The sequence below is a fragment of the Nematolebias whitei genome, chromosome 11 (assembly GCF_014905685.2).
Source record: "Nematolebias whitei isolate Nwh7 chromosome 11, NemWhi1, whole genome shotgun sequence".
Lineage (NCBI taxonomy): Eukaryota > Metazoa > Chordata > Actinopteri > Cyprinodontiformes > Rivulidae > Nematolebias > Nematolebias whitei.
In genome coordinates this window covers 36,984,883-37,006,829 of record NC_056508.1, presented here as the reverse complement: position 1 = coordinate 37,006,829, position 21,947 = coordinate 36,984,883, and the positions used below count along the sequence as shown (strand labels likewise).

Genomic DNA, 21,947 nt, shown 5'->3' with positions numbered 1-21,947 from the left:
TACTTCTCCGCTCCAACACACCTGATTTGAATCAATGGGTGATTAACAAGCTTCTACAGAACATGAAGAGGTTGGTGAGGCTGATGGTCCTTCTTGATCATGTGATCAGCTGGTTTTGGTTGTCAGCAGCAAAACTGGTTGATCCACTCTGAGAAGGTGCTATTTAAGAGACTGAGCTGAATACAGCTCCTCAGACTGAGGAAGTCTCTCGGATGAGAGACGAAACGTTTCTACATTTTTTTTGTTGTTTTGCTTTGTTTTGTTTTTTTGAATGTCCAGAGGACTAGATTTAACTTTTTTAGAACATGAAGAGGTAATTCAACCATTTAATCAGGCATGCTGGAGAAAAGAAACACGTAAAACATGCAGGATAGTGGCCCTTGAGGACCAGGATTGGACACCCCTGTTGTAAAATAAGTGCAAAATCTACTAAAATACAGAAGAGACATGAAAAACACCACCTATTTTATAACTTTGGTTGTGTATCCAAAATAGCAAAAATCAAAATGCAATTTTTTTTTTTTACTGACAATTTCAAAACAACGTAAAAGTATTTAAATTGTATGTAACACTGCCAAGATAGCTTTATAAAAAAAAAAATAAAAAAAAAAAGATCACTATGTTGTTTCCTAGATTGAGCTTAAAATTAATCTCAAATTAATTACCGGCACACGTTTAAATTTTTTAAGTAACTTATTTAAATGATGTATAACTTTACTAAGTATTTAAGGTTTTTGATATGTTTATATTCATACATCAAAACTGATGCATGAATTTAGCATGATGGGATAATGTCTGAAAGTCAACATCTCCCTGAGGATCTAATCACAGGTCATACCTGTATAACCCTGTGTCAATCAAACAAAGCTTCATATGCTAGCTTTCTCTTTTGACAGTTGCAAATAAAGGTGAAACGACATGCTGACATGGGGCAAAATGCCATTAGGAGTTTAAAATGGCCTTGTTAATCCAGTAAAACCAATTAATTTTAATCCAGGAGGCAAACAGAAACTTAACTTGAGTAAGGAAAAAGCTGTCAGGATTTAAAATGAGTGTAAATGCATGCTAGCAGTTAGCTTTTTTTTGGGTGCAAATTTAGATTTAGACAAAGAAACAAACAAATATTTGTCCACTGCAGCTGGAGAAGAGTGCTGCCAATAGATTATTTTGTGGATATGTTAAAAAAAATTCTTCCAGCATTTAAAGGTTGCAAGTTTTACACCTAATTCATCAGATAAAAAAAAAAAAAGGAACTGCCTTTAAAAGCGCATCATTGTTTTCATTTTTATGTGGGTCTTGTCCTGCTTTCCAAAAGCCACCACAACTTCCTCCCTAATAAACAAAACGGACTTGTTAAACACCAACTGCACACTCTCAACAATAAACTACTTGAATATCACCATTTCCACATTGCCTCTTTAATGCGTGATAAACCTGTGAAGGGAAATACAAGACGGGAACAGAGAAGAGCTTTTAAAAAGGAGGTAGACAATTTTTTTTTTTGGTCTCTTATGTAATGTGAGAGACTCGGCCCACCTCCAGTTCACTCACACGTTCAACCTGATACTGAACCTTACAGGTTAGCTGTGCATTAATCCTCCTAGTTGTTACATCTGGACTAAACAACCATAAACCAGCAGCTGTTTTGTAATCTACTCCGACCTAAGTAAAACCAAACCAGCATTTTCTGCATTCTGTTACCAGTTTTCTTGCATTAAAGAATGTTTGATGAATGCAAACGGTCAATCCATAATTCATCCTTCTTATGCCATGTTCAAGCCTACATCATTAACAGCTGCAGACTTTTAATATGACAGCATGCTGGAAGCCAAGCCTTGCTTTTCAGCCTTATGCAATGGCAGTCACACTGTTGACAATGTTTCCCAAAACAACATCCCAGAAGGTTATGCAGAGAGAGGAAGCAGAGCCTCAACTGTGCAAAATGAGAGGCCTTCACTGTAAAAACACCAGGGAAGAAGAAATTAATTAACCAAGCTCACCTAGAAGTAGTAGTCTGTGTGTTGCTCTGTAGATCTGTTTGTCTTTTTGGAGCTGCTTCTCAATCTTTTTGTTGGCTTCTCTTTGTGCCTTCTCCTCATTTCTCTGGTCTTCCGTCTTGCTGTTGCCCAAACAACCCATCTTTCCAAAAAAGAAACAAAAAAAAAAAAAGGGAAAAAGAAAAATGGGGATCCTTGGGAGGAGGAGGAAGAGGAGGTGGAAGGACTAGTAGTGCAAGAGAGGGAGGGGGGTGGATTTGTAGAAACAAAAATAAATAAATGAAACTAATCCCCTCGTTTCACCCTCGGATTTGACAAGGTTTCACACATTTACCCAGTTTGAATGGAACTGGGCTGCTTCACAGGATAAAAATCTGTCCGTGGTTCGGTTCTGTTAAAATTATGTCCGTGTTTTGCTGTCAGAAGAAAAAAGGGGCAGCAGGCCGCTGTCTCAGTTTCCAGATCCCTACTTTTGTTGTATTATTCTTCCTTCCTCCTTCACATGCAGATTAGTGTTCGTTTAGCTTTACTCAATCCCTCTCCCCATCAAGTGGGCTGAGATTTGTAATCCAAAAGCGGGATTTCACCTCAAACGGAGGCAGCAGGAGCAGCCTAACTCGCATCTCCAAAAAGCCGGGGACTCGCGTCTCACTGCTGCCCGTGACAAGGAGCTGAACTCGGCCTGTCCGTAAAGCTCGCCCCGGCTGTGGCGCGGCTCGTCTTCACGTCGCCTTTCTTAGCAAACATCTCCACAAGTGTGTACTTAGACTCTTTGGCTATTTCTACCTCACCCCCGACGGTTGTCTTTGTCGGGAACACAGAAGCAGGAAGAGAAATAATATTGACACCCGAACGAGCTACATGTGTAATATTCTTCCTTCCGTCGTCATCCGGACGCTTTTCATTTCTCTACATCGAAGACAGCTCCCACTTCACGGCTTCCTGTCCTTTCTCGACTCCAAAACGATCCAAAAATCCCCCTAATTTGTCCTGTTTGTGATATGGCTGTTCCTTGCTGTATTTTTTCCTCCAAAGGGCCTCCTTCTTCTGCCCCTCGCTTTTGTTGCAGAAAATGTTATCAGCCCCTCACATCACCACAAAGCCTCCAAAACTGCGCACCGACAGCCTTTGCCTTTAAAATATATAACACACGTGTGCTCCGAAATGGGCTCCGACGAATCCCTCTGCAAGGGGACGATCAGTTTCTCAAAAACGCCTAAAGAAAAGAAAAAGAAAACGTGACCAAGATGTCAGAATCCCTCGAAATGTATCCACGTTTCCCTTGCAGGTGAAAAATCAACCCCCGCTGTCAGGCTCGGTTTTTACAGCCTAAACACACGGCCTATAAATGTTTACACACCTTTTCATACAAACATACATTTACACACATCCCCCCCTTTGAATTCGAGGTGCGTAAACACGCCACAGGCTTCACACTACATGTGCATTTTACATTCAGAAAAAATAGGACGCGGGGTTGTTGTAGCAGCACATTCCCACCGTGAAGGCCGCTCCTCTCCGGGCCGCCGCTCGACGAAGGTGAACGCCAGCCAAAAACATTTAAAAGTAAAAGTAAAACGATTCTTCGCGGATTGTATTTTTCGCCTTTTCTCTCTCTCTCGCGTTCTCTCCCTCCGAGAATAGTAGCCTACATTGAGGAGATAGACAGCGCTGAAGAGACACGGGGTGGGGCCACACAGCGCTCATTGAACCCTGGGAAGGACCGAGGAGAGGAGGAGAGGAGAGGCCGCTGCGCTGCGTCACGTGACCGCGCAGCGTAACTGCGTCATCAGCGGCACGACGGCGCGCGGAAGGCGGCGCCGTGTTTAAGAAAGAGTCGCAGGAAGCATGTCCAAAAAAAAAAAAATTTTGTTTTGTCAGTTCGTTAAATAACTAATCCAACAGATATAACCAGTTATAATACAATTGAAACACTGATACTTAAATGGGAATACTTGAAAATTAGCATCCGAACACATTCAATTACATTTGGAGAAGGTTTAAACAGGAAAATGAGGGCAGAAATAATGGTGATCAAAGATCTAAATGCCACTTTACAGTGAATTAAACTGGGAGTGAAGACGAAAAAAGAATACAAACAAATTACAGTATAAATTGGATACGATACACTTAAATAAGGCCCAGGGTGCCTCCATAAGGTCCAGGGCCAGGTGGATTGAAGCAGGTGAAAAGAACAGCCTTCTTCTGTCACTTAGAATGATATAGACAAGAATACAATTAATTCAATATGCTCATTATTGATTGAGTTGAATGTTTAGAGTCCCAAACATATAACAGAAGAAGTATTTAACTTGAGTCATCTTTACAAATAACAGACTTCATCTAAAAGTCTGAATAGTAAACAGCCTCCTTGATTATGTGAGCAGCCTGGTTTGGCAGTCAACAGCAAACTGGTTGATCCACTATGATAAGGTGCTATTTATAAGACTGAGCTGAATACAGCACCTCAGACTGAGGAAGTCTTTCGGATGAAAGACAAAACGTTTCTACAATTTTTTTTTTTTTTTTGAATGTCCATAGGACCAGATGTAACTTTTTTAGATTTTTCTACCTGGATTATTGAGCATGCATCATGATAACAGACTTCATCATTTTTTCATAAAGTAAGTATTCTAATTCCTGTCATTGAAATAAATGTTAAGAAAGCTTGTGATGAAATCAAATCCAGAACTGAATTCAAAATCTTACTTGTAAACTACAAAGCTCTCAACAACCTAGCTCCATCTTAAATTTGCGATCTTATTGTTCCATATTTTCCTAACAGCACTTCGCTCTCAGACTGCAGGCTTACTCGTGGTCCCTAGAGTTTCCAAAAGCAGAAAGGAAGGAAGATATTTCAGTTAAAAGGCTCCTCTCTTGTCGAACCAACTTCCAGTTTCTCTCTGTAAGGCTGACCCATTATCCAGTTTTAAGACTTGGCTAAAGACTTTCTTTTTTGATAAATCCTATAATTAGAGTTGGCTTGTTATGCTGCTATAGGCTTAGTCTACTGGAAGACAAATTAACCTTATTTCCTTAAGTGAATTGTTACAATTGAATAGTTTTCATTTGATACTATTTCTATTTTAACATGTGATTCTCGACCTGCCATTGTGTATCTGTTCCTACCAAACCCAACCGGTCGACGCAGACGACCGCTTGTCCTGAGCCTGGTTCTGCTAAAGGTTTCTTCCAGGGAGTTTTTCCTTTCCACTGCACAGGCTGCCTTCATGTTTGCTCAAAATGAGAGTTCTGTGATGGAGTTAAATTCAAAGCAGTCTGCTCCTCAGTTAAATAGTGTTAATTATTATTTTATATGTATGTTTTTGTTAACTTATTGTTATATACATTAATGTTTCTGTTCAGTGCCCTGATGTGACTTGGCACTATATATGTTAGGCTGATTGGTAACTCTAAAATTGTCCCTAGGTGTGAGTGAGAGAATAAATGATTGTTTGTCTCCATGTGGCCCTGTGATGAACTGGAGACCCGTCCAGGGTGTACCCCGCCCCTCGCACAGTGACTGCTTTACATTGGGCACTGACGACCCCCGTGACCCAAAAAGGAAGAAGCGGGTAAAGATGTTGGATGCATGGAGTTAATTCAGTATACCGGTATTTGACTTTTAGCTAGCATTTCAGCATTTAGCTTGTGTTCTGCTCATTATCACTTTAATTAATTCTGAGCAAAGTTATTCAGCACTTAGCATTCACACATCCTGTAATTATGCTTATTACTTTTGTGGTTAGACCAAAAACATGCATGTTAGGCTGCCTCCAGGCCCAGGTCGCCTTAACAAAAGAGATCTGAATTGCAACGGGATTTGCCCGGTTAAATAAAGGTTAATAAAAATAAAATATAGAGAAAAATACTATCTTTAGCTCCTTCTACAGCTGTATGTATTCTAAACAGTTTTGCATGAAATGCAGAACATAATATCAAGAAAAACAGGTCAAAGAAGAACAAAGTAAATAACTCTTTACTAATATAAGTTTTTTTTAATGTAAATTCATGTATTTCAATAATGTTTTACTCACTCTAAATAAATTATATTTAAAAGAAAATCTATGCAATAAGATCATTAGTCGTTTTGTTGTTGAGTCTTTTTGTCACTAGATGGCGGCACATGCAAGTTCAGACCATAGACCTTTATCAGATTATTTTTAAATCATGCAAATTTTCAATATTTCTACACATTTCTAAATTATCAATACAAGTCTATCTATCTATCTATCTATCTATCTATCTATCTATCTATCTATCTATCTATCTATCTATCTATCTATCTATCTATCTATCTATCTATCTATCTATCTATCTATCTATCTATCTATCTATCTATCTATCTATCTATCTATCTATCTATCTACCTACCTACAACATTTTGATTTGATTTTGCTGACCTGACGCTCTTTAGATCTTTAAACAATATTTGTGAATATTTAAGAAGAACAAACTCCTGCCTGTTAAGACCACATTTAAGTTGTTACCCACAAATTAAATCAATTAACAACAATTAAAGCAGAGCGGTGAAGTGCATCTCTATTGCAAGTTGGCAAATATTTTTTTAATTTTGGGGCAGCTGTGATACTATTTATTAGTGCAGTCAAGTCTTTTAGGAGTTTTATATTGGGAAAATTTGCTGCATTGTGATGGCTGACTGGAGACTGTAGAGATTCCAGTACGTGGCCTTTTTGCAGCTCCTGAGTGGCAGGGAAGAGTTCTCTCCACCTTGCTGTATTTAAGGACCAAAGCTGCAGAGGATGGTGTCGCTGAGACGTTGTCTGCTTATCAGTGAGCAGCCAGAGTCCCTAGTGCAATTGAAGATACCGGTATTGTAAATGAATCCTCTTTTCTTTGTGCTCCTCGCAGATGAGAATCTGTTTCCTGTGTTCTCAAGTTTGAGATTTACCTTCATCCTCCAGCCTGGGTTTGAACCAGCATCCTAAAACCAACCCTCTTCATACAGACATGCTGTACAAGTGGAAAGATATCTCATTTACCTCTTCATCCTCATACACCAACCTGTGAACCTCACCTTCTATACTCACCTTCCTGCTGGAATCTTACTCTCCCCTCCAAACTTGAACACCTACAACCAGAGTAAGCATCCTCTGGTTATATACAAATTAACTGTTTTGTAGGTTAAAAATTACTTGTATTTTAAAAGCTATGTTTCTGCCCATGTCTCTGTGTGTTTGTGTTAATTTGTCATTAGGGTTAAATCTCATGAACCACCGGATAAATGCTAATGAAACTCCCAGAAAGTCTTTAGGGTGAACGACTGATTAACTTTTGGAGCCAACAAAATCACAAGTTTTCTCATGTTTTTAAAGGTTTAAACAAATTGCCCACAACTCTACAGCTACAGCTTTTTCAGCATTAGTCCGAAACATTTAAATATAAATAGGTGGTGAATTTTCAGTCTTTTCAGTATTTTTCTAACTACCGTATAGGGCCATGAATTTCAGCATTGATAAACTGCTGAATGAGGCTTGGAGAGTCAGACACATCACTCACTGGGCGATCTGACTTGAAGGAACTACTGGAGGCGCCTCCTGGGAAGCTGGATAAAAGTCTTAAAAGTTTTCCGCTTGTCAATAGTCTTCACTGTGGGATGATAGTCTCAAACTGTTTGAACTTAACGTTTCCCAGACTGATGAGAAGCAACAACTGATCAAAGTTCATGTTTTTCCTCCATGTATTAATTGTGTGATGCAGAAAATGCAGCAGAAAGTGTGAATTCTTTTAAGAGAGGCTCCTTCTTACTGGAGGTCAGTTTGATCAGCACCACCCCCTAATGGATTTAGTCATGGTGGAACTAAAGGCGTTTTATTTTTTTATTTTTTAACTTTCTGCATTTTGGCTTAGTTTAATTACATAAATAGTGAAGTCTAATAAATTATGTGCTGTTTTTCTGATTATACGTACATTTTACAATATTGTAAGAAGGGTATTTTGAAATTAATCTTGATATCAAAGAAGTGTTTTTCTTGAGATATGCTTATAATTTAAAGTAGAATGGATTTCCTTCATGTGAAACTTGGCTACTTGCTTTGTTTGAATTTTATGATGAGAAATGGTGTTTTAATCAAACGTTGAAAACATTATGGCCAATCTCATGCATTATGTCATGCTCAGAGTATGTGCTGTGAATGACCCTCAGGTACTACCACATCAAAACGTCAGCTCAATATCTGTAAAACTGATCAAGTTACGATCATTTATGCTAAACAAAGATTTTGCCCAATCTGTTAGCTTCTACATCAAATCCTAGGTCAATATTTTTCAAATTAGCTGAGTATTTACCACCCAAGTGACTATTCATTACACCAAAATGGCTGATAACAAATCTGTTTAAAATGGCTGTTACTCATTAAACTATTAGTTTACATTTAATCTGTTTTACAGTTTTAATATGCACAAACACATATGCTCAAAAGCAACTTACTGGTAGTCATCGTATGTTTTGTTTTTCACAAATGCAGCTCGGTTCCAAAAAGAACAAAGAAATTCACGCCGCACGTCTTAAAATCTCTTACATTTAGAAATAAATTTATGTTATTGACCGTCTCAGTCTTCGCTGTGATCGTTTAGCTGTAATCACACCGGTGCTTTAATGGCCTTGCAGCCATGAATATTAGATACACTTCCCTTCAGTGAAAATATGATGAGCTAGCCTGAGGTGGCTATAAGGAAACAAACATAGTGTGTGAGCATCTGTCTGGGTTTCAGACATCAAATTAAAAAAATTAAGAAGTTTCTGAAAAATGTTACTTTCGATATGAAAACAGATGTACATGCAGAGACATACACTTCTGTCATAAATGTTGTTAGAAAGCACTTTAAAAAAAGGTTTCTTTAGTGCTTTTTTGAAGGCGGAAGCAGGTTTTTCAGTCAAATAATGAAAGCGTCCGCTCCTGTGTTAGATTAGCTGCAATAAGAGAGTTACAGTGCATTATATCAGACACAGAGAGAGGTGAGGGGAGGGAGAGGAGGGTGTGACACAAGCAAAGAGGCAATCATCCTCCACACCGTTTCAAATCAAGGTTTTCCTCCTTTTGCTCTGATTTTCATCACATCACTGCTCCTGGCAGGACTGACATGATCTTTTTCTCGAGCGTGCTGGACGTATTGCTCTATTACAAGATATTTTGACTGAGGCTGCATTAATCTTCTGCCGATGAAATGTGTGAGGAGGTCAGACTTTCTGTCCACATTTCAACGATATTTATCTGACGAGCGTCTGAAGGAGCTGCGAGTGTCTCTGGCATCCGGAGTGCACCATGGCGGGGGATCTTGTAGTTGGAGTACTCTACAACTTATTGGTGCCACTGCTTCTCCTGACTGGTGAGTTAAAGTCTGTTTAGTTATTGGAAAATTAGCAGAGGTTAATTGAGAATTGTTTGTTTTAGGAGCTGCTTTAGATCTTGTGCCACAGTTAATCTTCCAGTAAAGCTCATTTATGGGTGCGTATTGAAGATGACTAATCGATAATATGACCCTCAATAAATCAGAGTTTCTGCTGTTGCATTGAGGTGGGAATCTGCGGCACAAGAAATGCTAAGACAAGACTTTAGAGTCACTTGTGGAAAAAGGCATGATTCACATCTTGTATTGCATGAAACCAGTCATGTGTGAGCAAGAGGACATCAACCATGCTGACTGCAAACAAACTATAAATCTATCTGAGTGGTAAATTCAGCTGTCATATATAATTTCAACTTTACCCCTGGCCATATGGATTGCAGGACTTTATTTCAGGTTTAAACAATTGGCTTGGTGTACTTTAGTTGTGTCTCATGGTGATTTTTTATTATAAACGTGACATTTTTACATGGTAAATGTTCCAGCATTTTCAAAATCTTCATGCAGCTACTTTGGTAATGGATTAATAACTAAACATTTAGTTTTCCCAGCTGCATATTCACCTTTTGACCAATATGTCAAATATCCAGTCCTCACCATTTCCTTTGATATTCTAATCATTTGCTTTAAGGTAACAGAAATGTCTAAATATTTGCATTTAAAAAAAGTGACAATAAAAGTAAAGTTTGTGGATACTGACATGCTAATTAAATGATTGAATGCTCTTTTTTTTTTTACAAGAACTTGTTTAATTCAGATGTTTCACTGTGTTGGTTTAAAATAAAATAAAATAAAAGTATTATAAAAACGATTTTAAAGTGAATTAAATTAGAAACTAAAAAATAGAGATTACATTTTATACAGATCACAAGGTCAAAAATTCAAGGATTCAAGGATCTTTATTGTCATTCGCATCACATGTGGTACATGAGGTGGAATGAAATTGTGTACACAGGGTAAAAGTATAAAATGTAAAAGAAAATCGTAATAAGATCCTAAGATATGAAGATGAAATACCCCCCAATCTTAAAAAAATAATAATGTAAAAAAAAATACCCAAAGCATTAAAATATTCAAAGAAAAGAAATGGCAAAAGCAATTGTGATCAAGGAAATTAATTAAGATGCTTTTTATTCAATATTTTGTGTGTTTTTTCCCTTTTGCACATCAGCTTCTTCGTTCCGCTACAACGGCCTGTCTGTGGTGTACTTTGTGTTCTTGCTCACGCTGCCGTTGCTGCCGAACCCAAGCCCGGTCACCCTGAAAGGTGAGGAGCTCCACGTACTCATGGCTTTTATATGATTTCACATGGGTTGGCTCTGAAACACCCACTGGTTCTGGTTGTGTTGATGCAAACTTAAAGCATACCTCTTTTTTTTTTTTTTTCCCAGTTTCACTCATTTAAATCTTCATTTTGTCAAATCGTAACAATGCCATAATGGAATATTGCAATATTTCAGGTGATCGTGCATGATCTGTCAGCATTTGGAGTATGTGTGGTGAATCTCTCTCACCTACTACCACTTCAAATTTTAGCTTAGTATCTGCTGAATTTACTGAGGTATTGCCATTTTTGTGCAGGATAAAGTAGACTATCTGTGGTGGACATCTTGAATTGGGATTACTCCAATAGAAAAACAGTTGTAGAAGAACACCCAGTAATTATTTTCTTAGAGGTTCACTGAAACCCTTCCGGTGGGTTTAACAACACATTTTGCTAACAGGCCAACAGGGTTATTGTTTCTCACAAGTAATGTCAAAGTTTTCAGTAAAGCTGTTGTAGATTGTGTTGTGCTCAGAGCAGGGCCAGATCAAAACTTTGCTGTACCCTGGGCAACTTCAAGGGCCCCATCATCACGATCCCAGAATCAGAGTCAGAGTCAGAGTTTCTTTATTGTCATTCGCACCTCATGTGGTACACGTGGTGGAGCGAAATTATGTACACTGGGTCCCAGTTACATCCAACAATAAAATGTAAAAGAAAAACAATGATAACATCTAAGATATGAGCTAATAAAAACATCAATTAAATTACACTAAGCACTAATAGCATAAAAACATTACGTCGAACATCAGCACAAACATGAACATGAGTCTGTGTGAGCAGATGAGCACGCATGAACACATCAACATTGAAACAGATCAGCAGCAACATTGAAACAGACCAGCAGCAACATTATGTGATTTTTTTCACAGTGATTATTCTGGTTAGAGATTCCTTCCCCAGAAAAATGTGAGTAAAGTAGATGCCATTTCCTGCATTCTGGTGTATTTTAACAGTTGTTTAACATCTAGTTTTACCTACATAAGTAAACACTTGATTCAATAACTATTTTAGAGTTAATGGCACAACAAGAAGTAGCCTGACCAACAGCTCTCCTTGTGTGAACAGAGCATGCTCCACTTCTCTCACACATCCTAGTCTAAGAAACGTATTGTAGCCTGAGTTAACTTTTACATATAAAACACACAAAACAAGTCACAACTAGCTTTAAGCGTTAACCTTTGATTCAACCATTAAGCATACAATGTAATTATGGCAGAAAATGGAGGATTATGTTACAGTTTCCTTCGTACAGATGAACATGTGGTACTTCCTGTTTATATCTGTTGTGATCAGCTGCTCATGCGGTTGACCGCCGGCTTTTTACATTTTTCCAAACTTCATTAAGTTTTAGAAATGGAATAAACTGTTCCACCCTCTAAAGTCAGGGTAACACATGTCTGAATTACATGTTTAACCATCTTTTTTCTGATGACTTTTCCCAAAATCCCACTGACTACAAAGCACCTGTAAATCAAAACCATGATGTAAAGGATATTTTAGATTGTAATGGAGATTTTTAAATTTCTCATCCTGAATGCTCAGCTAAGTCCATGCCACATTTTAGCTCAGTTTCTGTGAAATTGGTAAATTTACAGCCATTTTGCCTAAGACCAGTTAGCTGTGGCAGCCATCTTAAATTGGGTAGGCTGTAAAGGGAAATTGTTGTAGATGTACAGCCAATGATTACATTCTGAAAGTTTTATTACAATCCATTCAGCAGTTCATTTAGTTCGGTGATTCTATTTCGCTAAGAGTACAAACGAACACATGAATGTCATCTTCATGTTGGCAGAATACATTTGGCAGTCAACTTTTAATATGTTTAGCCAGGATTGTTGTGAAGCACAGTTAGTTATCCATGTGCGATTGTTTGAGCGCCCTCTCAGCACTGACCACTGCAGGTTGTTGAATTAAAGCATCAGTGCCCCTCCCTCAAAGTACTTTGTAAAGGAAAATGGTTGGAATGACCAAATCAATTATGCATGGCCTTGTAGTTACAGCAAGGAATTAAAAGATGTGATGTCAGCAAGCTTCTTTAACTGCCGTCATTTCTCCTCCGCCCGATGTTCGCCTTTCAGCTTCACAATGTTACCCCTACCCACAAACACACACACACCTTCTCACCTCACCCCTTCATTTGCTCCTTCTTGGACTAAGTGATGAAGTATATGTTCATCTAGTGTGTGTGCAAAGGGTTTTACTTGTGCAACCACCTTTACTTCTAGGAGCTTCTGTGTGTGTGTGTGTGAATATGTGTGAATATGTAAGCAGAGAGGATTAAGTGAAACAAGGCTTTTAGTAAAAACGGTGGACATCAACAGCACATTTGCTGGCTCAGCTACTGTTGAGCCCCATCAGCTATTATCACTTTGTGTCTCCAACATTTTGATTACAAGACTGAAACTTGAAACCAACATGATGGAATGGTTCGTTTCTCTGAAATTCCAACCAAATTTGTCTCGCAACCGCTCGTTTTTCAGGATTTCTCTTTTGAAGAAATTACCTATACATTGGGAGCCTGAGTAAAAAAACAAACAAAAAAAAAAACCTTTACGAATTAATGCCAAAATGTTTATGAAGAGGATTATTTTACTAATAATGCACTGAATATGTTATATTTGGCAGATAAATCATTTGTTTGATTGAGGTGAACATTTTGAATCCAATAAAGACCAGCTTTAAGTTATAATTGAAGGTGTATTTAGGTGTGTATTTTGCTTGGTTGGAGCAGAGTGTGCATATTGTTTATAGTTTATTATAAGTATCCCGAATCCAATTCAGTCAGAAGAAAATTTAACATTTCAAAGGGGAGAAATGTTTGTTTCACATAGAGATGCACGATATGGGATTGTTTGGCCGATATCCAATACGCCGATATGTTAAAACTTATTTGTCCGATACCCGATACCAATACCGATATTTTCCCCTAGACCTACTTACAGAGACTACATAGCTTTACTCTGCTGTGGAATTAAAATACTACATTACTCTGCACGGTCTTTGTCAATTTGTCCTGCTACCAATGCAGATTTCAAACAGGGGACTGAAAATGATATAACACTTCAACTTGGATTATGTTTAATGTCAAATTTATTCATGACATTTACTTTCTCTAACACGACAACACTTGAACAGTGCAAGTTTGTAAACTTTCACAAATCTAAACTCAACGGTGCACGTGACGTCATAACGTTGTGCTGGCGCTGCAGGCATTCTTGTCACTGGGTTATCATACAAAAACAGTGCCTTTTATTTATTTATAAATAAATAAATATATATATATATATATATAAACAGCTCCTTTTACATCGGTGAGTTACTTTGATGGAATGGCTGATGTCCGATATTTAACTTTATCACTAATATCGGCTGATGATGATACCATGCCGATAATATTGCGCATCCCTATTTTCACAGCAAATTACCCACTTAAGGATTTAACTGGTACAACAGATCAGGGTATTCGTATTTAAATTCATGCATAGCTTGTTGTGAAGGAATGAGCAGAACAACTTTCATGTTTTATTGAATTTTTGCTGCTCTCTGAAGGTAAAACTGGTCAGTTCCTGCGGCTGATCGTCTACACGAGCCTGATCTTTCTGACCCTGCAGTGTTTCATGCAGATCCCCTTCGCTTACATCTCCCCACACGGTAAAAACAAACTTGTTGCATTTCTCAGAATATAATTTTTATGTCGACGCTCTCAGAGTTCCCAACACATTTCTGTCAAATTTTGGACCATTTTTGACACCAGAGACTAAATTTACTGTAAATGTAAGTAGAGTGGAGTGATTTTACTTTCACAAATAAAACAAACTGCAAAAAAAAAAAAAAAAAGGTCAGACACTTCTTTAAAAAAAAGGGTTTCTAGACAATTGATAATCTTAAACCTAGGATTTAGGTCTTCAGCACAAAATGGTTTTCATTTAAAAACTTTGCTCCTATTTATAATAAAATAGAAAAAGCTGTATGCTTTAGGGCAGGGCAATGACTATAATGTTTTAAATACATCTGCATGTGTATACATACATATATATATATATATATATATATATATATATATATATTCCACATGCTAAAAATTTTTAAATTAATCAATTGCTTAAACCAAATTCACACTTTTTCACACTATTCAAGACTGTATAGAAACCCAGTGAATATAAACCTTTAGTACAACAGAAAATACTGTTTAAACTTTTAGAAATACTTGTGCTCCAAGCTGAAACAAATGAATGTTTTTAGAAAACCTGTTTTATTAAGACATATTTTCTTCTTAACAGTTAGTGGCTTCTGGGAAGATTTTCTCTACCATTTTGGAATTGTAAGGTATGAAAGCACACTTGTTTAATTTCTACTATTGTATATATATTTTACATCTGAAGCTTAGATGTTTCAGGCTTATTTTAAAGTTATAGAAAACGAGTGCAATTTTGTAAATTACATTACTCTTCGTCAGGGGTGTTCAGAAAGATATATAGAAAAAAATAAAGCCATTGAACAACGCAGTAAATCTAATAAATTAGTCAAAATTTCCTAATTCATTTTTCCACAAAATAGAGGTATACTAATTTAAATTTTCTTTCAACTCAACTAAAATTGTGCATAACTATCTAAGAAGTGAGATCTGTGTGATTATGTTCTAAAGCAGAAATAAAAATGTCTGCATCTCTGTCGAAGCTGATGGCCGCTCGTCCTGAGCCTGGTTCTGCTGGAGGTTTCTTCCTGTTAAAAGGGAGTTTTTCCTTTCCACTGTTGCCATTGTGCTTGCTCAGGATGGGAGACTGTGATGACGTGAAGACTCAAAACAGTCTGCACGCTGGCTCCTTAGATAAATAACGTTATCAGCTGACTTTTTATGTACCGTCTATGAATGTTTCTGTTCAGTGTCCTGAGGTGACTTCTGCTGTGACTTGGTGCTATATAAATAAACTGAATCGAATCATCGAGTTTTACGTCTAAATCTTCTGCTTATAGAGCGTCAGTGTTTATCTGGCATCAAGTTCGACTCAGATATCAGGAAGAATAGTAAAGACAGTTTCAGCTAGTTAATTGTTCTTATTGCTTAAAGGGTTTTGTATGTCTTGTGTTGTTTTTCGCTTGTAAATCTAGAGAAAAGTAGTCTACAAAGACTTTAACGTATAATAATACAAATGACAACAAAGTGAGGCTCAAAGAGGATGAAAAGAGTAGCGTTTAGAATGAAATATAACTTTTTAAGGCTTGAACATGCGATTAATGTTTGTCACAAACCAGATTCTTCTTCTTTTTGTTGTCTTGTTCCACAATCACGCTGTCACCATCACACTGTTGATGATGAACGTCTTTTTTCAGGTTCAGCTCGGTTGATGCTGGAAACATTGTGCGTCTCTTGGCCCCAGACGTTGGCCTTTCCTTTTCCGTTTTGTTCATACTGAGGCTGTGCAAAAAACGTCTGCGCCCCGTGCCTCAAGTCAGCCTCCATGAAAATGGAATCCCACCCTCCATCCCCGAGGTAACAGCTCACACAACTGCACCAAAACACCTTTAAATGCACAAGGTGTTACAAACACTGGGTGTCGGCTCTTGCAGGATGTAGAAACGTCCGATTCAGAATCAGAGGACGGAAGTGTCCCAGAGGGCTCGTCTTTTGACAGCTCAGAGGAGACTACAGTCCCGGTTCAGTCGAGCCCACCACAGTTTGTCCAGAAACTGATCATGTTTGCAGCCGGACTGAGGCTGCTGCTGTTGGCAATCATGAACACAGCGGGGAAGGTGGTGGTGACCCTTCTGCTGGGGCTGGCAGGTAGAGTCCACAGCAGATGAATGAGCACAGGAGTGCTTTAAAATGATAACAGAGTCTATCTTTGTTCTTTCTTCTTCTTATGATGTGCGTCTGCAGGTATCACACTGCCCTCTCTCACCTCCGGAGTGTATTTTGGCGTGTTTCTTAGTCTGGTGTGGTGGTGGATATTCAGCCGCTCCATCAGCATGCTGGTTTTCAGCTCCTTGTGTGTGATGATGGCCATCTTCAGCGCAGGACATCTGCTGGCTCTGTATGTGTATCAGCTGCCTCTGTCCCAGCAGCTCATACCACCAGATGACATCTACGCCAGGTACAGGAGACGAGTACCACAACTCAGACGCAAAGATCATAAAACATCAAACCTGAAGGGAACAAATCTAAAAACAACCTCAAGGAACTGCTGAATCTAAATATCATATTTCTCAGACTATAAGGCACATTTAAAATCCTTTAATTTTCTCAAAAATCAACAGTGAGCCTTATAATCAGGTGTGCCTTATGTATTAATTCTGGTTGTGCTTACTGACCTTGAACTGATTTTATGGTTATTGCGAATGAGTTGAATAAAGTTGAACTTATCTGACTGTTTTGTTTCAATTAATGCACCTTATGATCCGGTGTGCCTTGCGTATGAAAACAGACCCGTTCATTGATATTGTGCCTTATAATCTGGTGCGCCTTATAGTCCGAAGAATACGGTAAGTAACTGAAACGCACAGACGACATACAGACCTTAGAAAATTTAGAGTTAAAATTCATGACATTACAAATATAAAAAGATTGAACTCTAATTTGTCTGAACGCGCTGCCAGGAGAACGTCCTGCAACACAACATTAAGAGATTTCACTCAGAACATTAAAAAATAGACAAACAAGCAAACCCAGAAACAATGCTTGTTGAATGGATATAATCAAAGTAGAAATATTTTGAATTTAGTGTAGATATAAGGCCAAATTTAAACTAAATGCAACTTATCTGCAAAAAACAATACAGGGATCTGCATCCTTTATGATCAAAAGAGCCATTTTTGCAACTTTGCTAAATAAAATGTGTCCTGAGCCCAAAATCTGCTAAAACTGATCATCAGCTGGGGGCCCATGGAATCACTGTTTGTTGAAATGTGCTTTTCTGGTCATTACATAACTAAAAATATCTAATGATTGTTAACATTGACAAGCAAGACCTGGAATATCTTGCAAAAAGATCTGAAACTCTCAACTTTGACCTCTCTAAGTGACTTTAAACATCTAAGTTCCTGGCAAAAACCAATGCAGACATGTTCCTGTTTTTAGTTTTCTAAATCGCCTTATAAACTAGCTGTTTTTTGCTATTATTCTTCTTGATTGTCCTTTTGGTTGCTGTTTTCTTTTGATTGTTTTGATTTGAAAAAAAAAAAAAAAAAGAGAAACTTTAATTTGTATACCTATGCCCATTTTATTACTGTCTATTGTTGTTGTTGTTGTTATTCATTGTTGTCATCTTTCTTTGTTAAAATCAGGTCTCTCTTGTAAATGAGTCCCCGAGGCTCAATGGGATTAACCTGTCTAAAGAAAGACTGAATGAACATTTACTTATATTTTTACACTTCATGACAAAAAAAAAAAAAAAAAACCCAAAAAAACCCACAACAGATTTATGTAGAGAATGAAAACAATGTAATTTTTGCCAATTTTATAAAAATGAAAACACTAAATCCTTAAATCCTGAGCTTTCTTTTTAACTGTACAAAAAATATAGACACATTCTTCTTTCTAGTAATAAAGTTAGAGTATTAAAAAATAGGCCAGTTTGTTCGATATTTAATTGAATCTAAAAATAAATAAATATAGCCATTTACGTTGACTTTTTAATTCGTATTGTTATTCAGTTTACCATATTTTTCGGACTATAAGGCGTACCAGATTATAAAACGCACCAGATTATAAGGCGCAATATCAGTGAACAGGTCTGTTTTCATACATAAGGCACAATAAGTGAAACAAAACAGTTAGACAAGTCAAACTTTATTCAACTCATTCACAATATCCATAAAATCAGTTCAAGGTCAGTGAGCACAACCAGAATTAATACATAAGGATTATAAGGCTCACTGTCGATTTTTGAGAAAAATTGAAGGATTTTTAAGTGCGCCTTATAGTCCCAAAAATACGGTAATCACTACATTTCTCAGCAACTTGTCTTAAAGCTATTCCAAACATATTTTGTATCTGAGAGAACGATCACACCGTACAGAATCAGCTAAAAGAAGCGGCTAACAAACAACAAGCATGATGCAGTCGACATGTTTTACTCCTTGCATTTATAATATCATTCACGTATTTGCAACAAAAAAAAACACAACAACAATAAAAACAAACAAATCAGAAACACTGCTAAAGCTAGCCCTTTTTATTGTTTGTATACAAACCAGAAAAATTCAGTTTTTTGTTAGAGCCAGTCAAAATTTGAAAAAGGCCCCAGAGCAGCAGGTTGCAGACCCCTGAACTAAAAAAAAAAAAAAATCAAAAGTCCTTCACGAGTGACTGAAAACTTCTCCTTCATAATAACTGTTATAGATTATTAAATTATCTGTTCAATCACAAGTTAGTTTTTCACTTCCTGTGTTTGCAAATTATATTTTACTTAAACAACAATATGATTTAATATGTCATGGATTGTTCATGAGGATGCATTGCGGCTAATATTTGAAATGAAAAAGATCTTAGGATTTAAAACTGAATTTTTACTAAAACAGTGTTTATTCTGGATGTTTCTTATTTAAAGCACTTCTGGTTGATTCACCTTTTTATTACGAAGTCAAACAAGTGGAGCAGTAAAATAATCACATATTTCTCCTGAGAAAGGAAACATACATTAAATACTGTATGTCCACAACTTTTGCTTGATAGAAATAGTCTTTTTTTATTTTTGCACATTCGTTTACTTTTCTAAAGGTTCACACCAGTTCGTTTTTTTCATTTCTCTGTTTGCCCCATCATTGCTCCACCATCATCCTGCACTCTTTCACAGGTTGTTCGGCATGACAGGGGTAATCAGAACCAGCTCTTCACACCCACACCGTCTGGGCCTGCACCCGCATGTGTGCTGGCCGGACTTCATCAACCCTTTGGTTCTTCTGCTGCTCTACTACACACTGGTGACTCTGCTGCACAGATGGGTCCACGTCATGGAGGAGGTTTGTAGAACTGGGAAAGAAAAAAAATAAATGTTCAGAGAAAGAAATATGCTCAGGTGCTAAATATGCTCCTGCTTTGTGATTTATTCTGCATGCATGGGTGAGAAATCAATTCTTACGAGTGTTGCTGTGTAGGGGCTGCGGTAACTTGGCAGTCAGCGCCGCAGTCTTGCAGTCCTGAGGCTGCAGGTTTGAGTCCAGGCTGCGTCAGGAAGCACATTTGTTGTAAAACAACTTCCGAAAGAGTTTGCTCGCTGTGGCGACCCCTGCAGAAAAGAGCAGCCGAAATACAACAACGCTGCTCCCAACTTTTAGAACAAGCATTATCCATATGAAATAATTAAAAAAGATTACTCATTCGATTAATTTAAATGCTTTCTGTTATGAAATATATCCTCATTTTCAGACTCTAGTTTCTCTGTTTTAGGGCTGCCAGGCCGTGTTAGACCATCATTGCTGTAGATCTGCTCCTCCTGAAAAGGCTCTTGTGCCATGATCAGTTGTGTTAATGAACTCAACAAACTTTTAAGAGTTGTTGTTCTTCTCAGGATGTTGCTGTCGTTGATGAGTCTGAGAGCCCGTTAGAAAGTCCAGAAGCTCCACCAAGCTTCTCCAGGGTCATCTACATCTCAGGAGACAAACAAGAGGTGACCTGCAAAGACAACCATCTCGTCTATAGTTTGTTAAACGTTTTATGATCTTAACGCTGGTCTACCCAGAAATCAAGTATTCTGCATTAATGTCTCTCATTAGTTGCTCGTTTATTTCTGTTCCATGCTGTTTTGTATAATTGTTTTAAATCAGCTCACAACTGATCTTTTTTCAGCTTTTAAGCAGCACAGATGACGAGACCTATCTGCCAGATGAGGTATAGTTTTTAGCAAAATTACGTATTCAACAGCAGTTATTTAAAATAAGTCTGTAGACGTTGCAGGGTTTTATTCCTCCCAAGTGATTATCTTGCAGTGAAATGTTCTCTCTTCCTTCAGCCAATGATTCTGATAAGTGGAAGTTCCTGGCAAAACGTCCACAGCAGCAGTGTTGGGTGTCTGCTTGAAGGGGCAGGTTACACAAACTGTTACGCTCCATCACATAAAGAAGACCGAGCCCCACCTTCACACGGTAACCACAGCTCACTGACATGTTGCCTCAGCAAGTACACATATTGTGCAGCGTCCTGATATCCCAGCAAAACTACATGCGACAAATTTAAATGCATCAAGTTGTTTTGGTTGGTGAAATGTGTTTTATCTCAGAGTAATTTCATTTTAATTTTGTTTAGATTCTAAAACCTTACGTTTTTGTTTTGTCTCCTTTGGGGTCCGAGTCAGAAATCGACGGGAAAACGGATGACGAGAATGAGGAAGTCTCAAAGAGCCTGACAGAAACCACACCTTCGCCCTCAGGCCCGAGTGGTCTGGTCATCTTTGGACGACTGTTGCAGAAACACAGCTATGTCAGTGCTCTCGTCATAATGATGGTAAAGTACAAACACCGAGCCAAACTCAAGGCGTAGAAATAATCGACAGCAGAGGAGAGATATCTTGAAAAGTGGTCCTTGCAGGTCCCACAGGTTAAATAAACTGTTTATTAAATAGCTTTTATCACTTCAGCAGTTCCAAAGTGCTCTGCTCCAATCGCTTACTTAGACAAATCACTGGTGACGAAGTTGTCAGACCACTGGGAGGAATTTTGAAATAAATGTGGAGAGGCAGGCGGTGAAATCTTGCAATTAGTGGATAGACTTCTCCACCACCTAAGCCACAGCCACAAGTGCAAAGAACTATAAACAGAATGAAGGAGGATTCAGATATTCTAAACTCTGGCTGACTAAGAGGGCCAATGAAATATATAAGTATATTTTAAAATGGAACATATCATAAAAATCATTTACCGTATTTCCCGGAGTATAAATCGCATCAGTGAAAAAAAGCATCATGAAGAGGAAAAAACATAAGTCACATTTATTATGCATTTATTTAATGGTCAAAACAGGTTCATTTTTCCTGGGTGGCATGGTGCCATCCATCCATCCATCCATCCATCCATCCATCCATCCATCCATCCATCCATCCATCCATCCATCCATCCATCGCGGCCAGAGCCGTTAGTTTTTTTGTTGTTGTTTGTTTCATTCAACCTTTATTTACACAGATAAATCATATTGAGCCTCAAGGTGTCACGAATCACGTCTGTCAGTTAGGTTTTTGTGTCACTCTGTTCACTTGTTTTGGTTCTGGGGATCTACTCTTTTGTTTTTCTTTTTCTTTCTCTGCATGTGGGTTGAGGTTTGTCTT

At 37.9% G+C, this 21,947-nt stretch overlaps 2 protein-coding genes across 2 annotated transcripts in view; one reads left to right on the top strand and one right to left on the bottom strand.

Annotated features, from left to right (window-relative positions):
• Positions 1-3,798, bottom strand: part of gnas (GNAS complex locus) — a 37,452-nt gene extending 33,654 nt beyond the window's left edge. Inside the window, exons 1-2 of the mRNA XM_037684945.1 lie at positions 3,498-3,798; positions 2,001-3,213 (exon numbers count right to left, since the gene is read on the bottom strand). Of these exons, the coding sequence (XP_037540873.1) occupies positions 2,001-2,139 (139 nt within the window). The 5' untranslated portion in view covers positions 2,140-3,213; positions 3,498-3,798. The remainder of the gene's footprint in view (positions 1-2,000; positions 3,214-3,497) is intronic.
• Positions 3,799-9,283: 5,485 nt separating this feature from the next.
• The window catches only part of si:dkey-11f4.7 (piezo-type mechanosensitive ion channel component 2), a 54,341-nt gene continuing 41,677 nt past the window's right edge, over positions 9,284-21,947 (top strand). Inside the window, exons 1-12 of the mRNA XM_037684512.1 lie at positions 9,284-9,347; positions 10,537-10,632; positions 14,242-14,343; positions 14,973-15,018; positions 16,024-16,183; positions 16,261-16,474; positions 16,571-16,784; positions 19,485-19,650; positions 20,181-20,297; positions 20,477-20,518; positions 20,640-20,772; positions 20,982-21,130. Coding sequence (XP_037540440.1) covers positions 9,284-9,347; positions 10,537-10,632; positions 14,242-14,343; positions 14,973-15,018; positions 16,024-16,183; positions 16,261-16,474; positions 16,571-16,784; positions 19,485-19,650; positions 20,181-20,297; positions 20,477-20,518; positions 20,640-20,772; positions 20,982-21,130 — 1,503 coding nt within the window. The remainder of the gene's footprint in view (positions 9,348-10,536; positions 10,633-14,241; positions 14,344-14,972; positions 15,019-16,023; positions 16,184-16,260; positions 16,475-16,570; positions 16,785-19,484; positions 19,651-20,180; positions 20,298-20,476; positions 20,519-20,639; positions 20,773-20,981; positions 21,131-21,947) is intronic.